Raw genomic sequence first — 7814 nt, forward strand, 5'->3', positions numbered from 1 at the left:
TTGTTCATGTCTAGTACCCAGGCATGATATAAAGGGATATCCAGGATTCTAAAAAGCCCATACTGAGGGGTGTCCTCAAACCCGTCGACACTGCGCATACCAATTACACATCAAAATATACAAATGGAGGCTATATTATTGCTTAAGAACTCGCTTAACCACAAACCTTGTGCAATAAATATCAATATCTAGTCCTGTAGCCGTTTGTTCCACCGTTGCCTGTGCAGTTTTATAGCTGTCATCCTACACATTGCAATGTGATTAATAATCTTCAATTAAAAAAATGGAATATATTGTTTTGATAAGTGGATCAGATCGAACCTTCATTTTGCTGAAAACTTGACTAAACACACGGTCAACTAAATAATCAAGGTAAACAATTGTCATGGATGGTGGCAAGGAGAGTTTCCTGGTAAGGATTAGATAATTGCCTGCAAAACAGAGTAGTTAAGCTACATGGGACAGTTTATCAGCGGGTATAGTATAAACAACAAACAAAATCTCACATATGGCTATCAAGGAGCAGGGTCCATTCTTGGACTGGAGGATGATCTTATACCCCCGGCCCAGAAAGGATATGAGTTTTGTTTCACAAAAATCTCTGGGCACACGAGGCACTTGCGGTGGAGGCAAAGTGCTCTCCCCTCCTTCATCCTTCTGTACACACTCCTCTTCGGTCTCCTCCTCCTCGCCCTCCTCGTCCTCCTCATCACCCTCCTCTGCGGAGTCACCAGCGGTCTCCTCCTCCTCGCCCTCCTCGTCCTCCTCATCACCCTCCTCTGCGGAGTCACCAGCGGTAGAGAAGGCCAGCGAGCGGTCAACCTCGAAGAGCTGCGAAGCTAGCCGGCCGAACAACTGCGGGCCGGCCAACATCCGGCTGACGGACACCTGACCGATCGGCTTGAAGGCCTGACCGGTGCTCAGCCTCTGACCTATGTCGCGGAAGGGAGTGATCAGAAGCCGCGGCGGTACCCGCTGCCGACCGGGCGGAGGATCTCCCCGCGGTGGAACCTGCCGCTGCCGACCGGGCGGAGGATCTCCCCGCGGTGGAACCTGCCCCTGCCGATCGGGCGGAGGATCTCGCCGCGGATAGTTGGATCCCATCGTAGAGAAGGTCTTCTAGGGGAGCGGTGGGAACTGAGGCTCCACCCTCGCCGTCAACCTCGACGCAAGCGCGCGCCGACGCTCCCCCGTCCGACCGAGCGGAGGACCTCGCCGCGACCGATCTTGGCGGCGGATCTCGCGGATGTTTTTTTTTTCTTTTTCTTTTTTTTCGAGAGGAACTCGCATGAACCCTAAACCCTAGGAGGCGGCGGCGGCGGCGGCGTTTGGTTTGAATGGTGGAGTTGGCTCGAGTGGAATGGCATGACCTAGTAGGGTAGTAGGTGCGAGGAGGCGACTGCAGTCTACTGAAGTCGGCCTGTGGGCTGTGGTCCGAACGGACCAAGACGGCCCGCGTCTTGGACTACGGAGTGTTCAGTTGCGCTGCAAGTTTTACAGGATTTTTTTATTATTGTTTTTCTAAAGATTTATAAAAACTACTCTAATATAAATTATCGTTCCAAAGTTTTGCAAAAATACTCTCCTTCGGCATATAAATCACCCTACAATAAGACCATCTATGTGACGTGGCACCCCGTAGAAGGGGCACATCGCGACAATTTTGCAGGCCTCCCGTTGGGCGATTTATCGTCGGGAGGGGCCACCTGCAAAATTGTGAAACTTTGAAATGATTTTTTTTACAATAGGGTGGGAGGAGTATATTTCTATAAAACTTCAAAATGAAATAAATATAAATATTAAAAAAATGTTTTACAAAGAGTAAATTTTACCTAGCCTCATGTATTATTATACTTTAAGTTACACAAGACCACACTATTGATCATTTCGACTTTTATTTATCACAGTTTTGAATTCTACAATAACATCTCAAATTTATGTGTTCTTTATTCATCATATAAATGATCTACATCCATGTAACTATAGCCTTTTAAAATTTTGATATGTGAATATGTCAAACTGATTAGTGACGTGGTTTTATGGAACTTGGACCATTAATATCTTAAGTTATATGTCACGTGCCAAATTTTATGTGGTTTTGTGCAACTTTGACCATTATAGGTGAGGCTTTGTAAAATTTACTCTTTTACAATCTAGCCTTCTAAGAAAAACTTACTCCGTATTTCATGAAAATACCATTAGCAAGACTTATTTCTGGAAATGTGTTGATACCTCGGTGCCAACGTTGGTATCTTTTACATTAGATGATACCCCACACGCTGCTACGGGTTTATTATAATAATTTAAAATACACATATTAGTATGATCTATTAAAATACTAAGCTGCATAAATGTTATAATTTGAACACAAAAGCGGTAGGAACACGCTGCTACGGGTTTATTATAACAACTAGTTGGGTGCCCGCGCAATTGCGCGGCTAGCACCCATACAAAAGTAAATATTTTTATATGATTTTACTTAAAATTTATTAAATATTTGTCTCGTTGTCTTAAGACTTTGAAAGACCAAACCTTATCATCCATGTGTTTCTAATTTTATAATTTTTAAAAGTCACACCAGTTGCTACCCCTTACTTCTGTCATATCATTTTTTATTTGCTTGCTTGATCTACCATTATTTATATTTCTTTCTCCTTGAAACCTTTACAAATTGGATCTTATAGCTTTTAGAGTTTATTGTCCAGTTGGGTCCTCTATGGTCCGCCCGCTACCCCTTATTTTTATTGCCAATAGGATTTTAACAATCAAACAAAATTATTATTGGGGTTCTTTTTCTTTACTTTCTAGAAGTTCGGTCAAACAGTCATCAGCTCCACCACTGTGATCCTCTATGGCCCACCCGCTAACTCCCCTCGATTTTAAAAATCGAACGTAATTATCATTGGGGTTTACTTTTTTACTTTTTAAAAGTCCAGCCAACTGTAGTGACCGTGCTATTTAAGTATTTAACGGCATGCTCGTCGTCCCTCATCTTAATTGTCATTGGATTTCTATTTGAGATTTTGTTTATAGTTTTTATATGTCTCATCATGCATCATCACCCTACTCCTCTATTAACTTATTGTTTTTCCCTCTTTATTATCATTTATCATTGTTGTGTTCTATATGGACCTTTTTTTTAAAGAAAAATCATATTTTTCATTCCGATGTTCTGTTATTTATAAATTTTATTCATACTTGCACTCTTATATAATTATTTTATATTTTCAAATTTTATTTTATTTTTATTTTGATTTTTAATTTATCTCGTGATGGGTTCTAGATGATCTTTTCTTTCAACAATCTTTTCTTTAATTTCGAATTTTAGTTATTTATAAATTATATTCCTATTTGTACTCTTCTTTTTCTTTTTTAATTGTGAAATTTATTTTATTTTCTATTAATCTCATACTGTGTCTATATGAATTATTCTTCTAATATTTTTTATTTTTTATTCCTAATTTCAGTTGTTTGTAAAACGTATTTTTACTTGAACTCTTTTATTTGATTTTTCTAATTTCTAAATTTATTTTATTTTTTATTATGGATTTTAATTAATCTTTAATTGTGTTCGGCATGAACTCTTCTTTCATTTTTTATTGTGTTATTTCAAAATCAAATAAAAAATCCGTGCACATGCCGTCATGCTTTTCTGGTTGCTGACGTGCATCACCCAAATCCGGCTCATTGTGCAGCCGCACGGCTTGACCCGCTGCTTCGGATTTCCGTCGCTCGTTGCTAGCATCTATCTTCATATCAACAAAAACGCATCCAAATTACGGTTCTACAGTGGTTCGTTGTCTGCTACTTCATTAATATATATGTATTATAGCCTAATTTATCTAGAACCTAACTCTGGTTAATTGGTTTAGGAAATCGGACAAAACTCTTTTGAGACCGTTTGCATGTAAAGGTCCTAGCTAGAGATTGATTCTAATTCTGCACGCGTATAATAAGATAGATAGATTGATAGATTTCAAATACACATATTGAACACGCTGCTACGGGTTTAGTATATATGAACGATCTTCTTGGCAAAGATGATCGTTTTGATTGGAGGATGACGTAAGATATAATGTACATAGCTGAAGATATAAATGTCAACTGTTCATAGGACGATGGTGTAAAAGGAGACAACCTGGACGAAAGCAACAAGCAAAAAACTTCAAAGAAATTATACCGCTTGCTCAAATGTGTTCACTCTTTTATTTTTCTTCGGTGGATATCCTTACTGACACGTGTGAATAATTATATGAACTGTTCAAAGGAGAGGATGGTGTAAAATGAGGCAAACCTGGATATGAAAACGACAAACAAAAGTTAGAGGTAGCCGTCTGAATGTGCTAGCTCTTTATTGTTCTTTCGTGGAACTCCTCGCTTTTACCTATTTACGATAAATCTGATGATGTTTTGAGTGGGAGGGACAATGGAAGGAACCAGAACTCCTTTTCCGGGTCGGCCAAATATTGGCAGGCCAATCTCATTATGATTGGAGGAAATAAAGTTTTAATTATAACTATATGAAGGATGTCGCGCTGGTCTCAAACAAACTTAAAGACGGTAAGGAAATAGAAAACAATGTGGCAAGCCCCGCCTCTGATTGGGATTACTCGCCAGGCTGGGAAAAGATCCCTGCTGCCCTCCAAACTACGATTTCCTTATTGATGCCGTTTGCTAGCAAATCAACCGACTTGGCGATGTGCTGAAAGATCCTAACATTCCGCTCTCTCCAAATAAGCCAACAAATGAGCATGAACAAACTATCGAAATCTGTCCTGTAGCCGTTCTGAAAATGCCGTCTTGTCGCGATCCAAGTGGCCTGCCATCCTCCGCAGGAATTGCAATGTTAATGTTGCACCAAAGTCTTAGCTTACACCAGAAACCAGAAAATTGGGCTGCTAGCTTAGCTCAATTTTGTTTACTCTTTTATGTTACTCATGGAACTGCTCACTAACGCTCAATTTTATGTTAGCATGTTAGCTGTAAATAAGTTCTTAACTACCTCTAATGAGTATGATGAAAAAATACTATTGCTGAGTAATTTTCATCCAACAACATAGCATAGCATGTGCGTTGAGGAATGAGGTGGTAATGGATAATCCCATCCCATTCCTCAAACCAAACAACTCATCAAGAATCAAGTGATGAATTAAATTCATTATCTCACTCAAACTAAATGCTAGGCCGACATTCCAAAAAAATGACTTTTGTGTTGAACTCAAAGCAAACAATCACTGGCAATGTGCCCAAATACTCGACAATTGCCGAGTACACAGCGGATGCAAAGGTAAGTCAAGATACATAAATAACTCACATTGCATCTCCTTGAATCTCCTTCTTCCTGACATCAAGGGCGATCATCACTCCTCCCATATCACAATCCCTGTTGGCAGAATTGCACAAGAGGTAAACAACATCGTCGTCGTCGATGCTCAAGGCGGGGTAAGACATAGCCAGGCATCCTAGGGACAAGCTGGACCCTTTGGCTTCCTCATCATCGCTGGTGCTGAGCATGAGCTTATTCAGCAACCCATGATGGGCTGTGTTGTCGACGACATGGAAATCATGCAAGTTAGCTGTGCAGTCAGGGCGCCAGTCCTCCCATGAAGTGACCGGGATAGGCATGGTCCATGTAGTGAGCCACTGGCCAGGCCGCCGGACGGAGGAGCGCTGCCGTGTCGTCGGCTGAGGCTGAGGTTCTCTGCTCCGGCGAACCCATTCGAGGAACGAATCAGGAGGATCATCTGCAGGCATGGTGCGATCACCGGAGGATATTATGGTTTTGGTCACAACTCTTGGCATGGTGATTTCCATCTCGACGTACTTGATGAAGTCCTTGTGTTGGCTGACGGTGATGTCCCGATAGAAGGACTCGCTGTCACTGAGGTATCTTGTCCAGTTGCCCTTGGCCGGCCATGGCAGCGGCATGTCGCGGAGCTTTGGGGGAGACATTTCGTCGAGCAGGTCGCAGAGGAGGATGCCACGCCAGAGATCGACCCAGCCGACGGTGCCCTTCGCGCCTCCGAGCACGATGGTCTTGGTGGTGATGTGGTACACGGGCCTCTCATCTGAGTCAGGGATCGGGCACACCCTGTCCCTCACCGCCTCCTCCACAAACACCTCCTCGCACGTCCAATTTCCGGCGATCTCATCACCATCGCCACCACCAGAAGAAGATTTGTACCGGTGCAGCGCGAATTGACTGGGCAGGTTGATCATCTCGAGGGCGGCAACGACGTACTGCTGCTTGTCGCCGCAGATGCTAACGATGGCGAAATCGTCGTCGCGTAAGCAATATTGCTGGCACGGCCTGGGGAGCAGATCTAGCCTGGCGGGTTGATGGTGATGGTAGACGAAGTAGTCGTCCTGACGGAAGAGACTCTTGCCGCCGGGCACGGGGTTGACGGGGACTCTGAGGAGGAGCAAGCCGTCGGCGACGGCGATGACTTTGGGCGCCAGGAGCAGATCGCCATGGGCGGCGGGCGGCAGATCGGAGCCGTGGGCGGAGAAGTGGGAGAGCGCGGGAGGGGCCTCGTTCCAGAATGTCATCTCGATGGGACGCCCGTTGCTTGTTCTGGAGGTGGCCGTGCTGCCTCCCTCCTTCTCGCGGTGGCCGCTGTCGTAGCCTCGGACGCCCACCAGGACGGTGCCGCCTTCACCGGCGCCGGCGCCGGCCATGGCGTTCGATCGATCCATCCAAAATATTCCAGGCCTGTCGGTGATATGGGACCGGGAGTATCATGACCAGAGGCTTGAGGCAGACGCAATCGCCCACGTGGCCTGGCACCTTCGGGGACGTCGGGCCCGAGGGTGAGGTGTCCGCCCTCCTCCTGATTTCCCCCGAGGGGGGGGTCGGGTTGCGCTTGCCCCAGCCCCGAGGGCCGAGGCACCCCGACCCCTTAAAGAAGTCTGCGCCACATATATGGGATAAATGAGCACAACTGTGCTCACCTAACAGCATTTATTACAGTCTGGTCAAGCGTGTCACGCTGCATGTAACGCAGCACAGCACGCTCTTTTATCCGGTCTGTGACCAGTCACAGACCGGTCAGATCAAGGGTTAGGTGGCGACTGGCGGTCTGACGCACGCCTTGCCCCATCCCGTCAAGACGAAAGCCTCTAGGCAACTCGTCTCAAGCCGGAGCTAGCGTGTTATCTCTTAGAGATGGCACGTTAGCCCTGGTTAGATTTATACCAGGCTTCATCCTAACCATTACAGGCAAGGTGTTACACGAAGAAGGGCAAACATGCATCTTGTTAAACTGACACATGGTGGACAAGAATGACCAGTCTGACACTGGTCGCGTCAGCAACGGGCAGCCACGATCCCACGTTGCGCCCGTCTCCGCCGGGAGTGGAGGTAGGTGTGGGCTGTCCCATCGAAGTGTCATTCGGACAGCGACCATACCAATCTCCGTCCATAAAGAGAAGAAAAGTCCAGTTTGGAAAGAGGAGGGTGCATGTGGTATCCCCTTGAAGTATAAAAGGAGGACCTTGCCCATAGAGAAGGGGGGATGATGGATTCTTTTCGAGATTTAGAGCTTAGAACGGGGGAGAAGTTGGCTCACACTTTGTAGCTCATTCATACACGAATCCACAAAAACACAGGAGTAGGGTATTACGCCTCGCAGCGGCCCGAACCTGTATACATCGCCGTGTCTCGTGTGTCTTGCGGGCAGACGATCTTTCCAGATACAGAGGGGGAGCGAGAGCTTGAGATCTCACCCTAAGCCCCCGGCCGAACTGGCAAAGGGGGGCCTGCGCGGTCTCCCGGTGAGGAGCCACGAGCTCCGTCATCTGGCGCGCCAGGTAGG

General features: G+C 45.6%; 1 protein-coding gene across 1 annotated transcript; it reads right to left on the bottom strand.

Annotated features, from left to right (window-relative positions):
• Positions 1 to 5310: 5310 nt before the first annotated feature.
• LOC107275480 (uncharacterized) lies at positions 5311 to 6678 on the bottom strand. Its single transcript, XM_015786952.3, has one exon. The coding sequence runs from the start codon at positions 6676 to 6678 to the stop codon at positions 5311 to 5313; it is 1368 nt and encodes a 455-aa protein (XP_015642438.3).
• Between the last annotated feature and the right edge of the window lie 1136 nt (positions 6679 to 7814).

This window comes from Oryza sativa, chromosome 6, assembly GCF_034140825.1.
Source record: "Oryza sativa Japonica Group chromosome 6, ASM3414082v1".
NCBI classification, from domain to species: domain Eukaryota; kingdom Viridiplantae; phylum Streptophyta; class Magnoliopsida; order Poales; family Poaceae; genus Oryza; species Oryza sativa.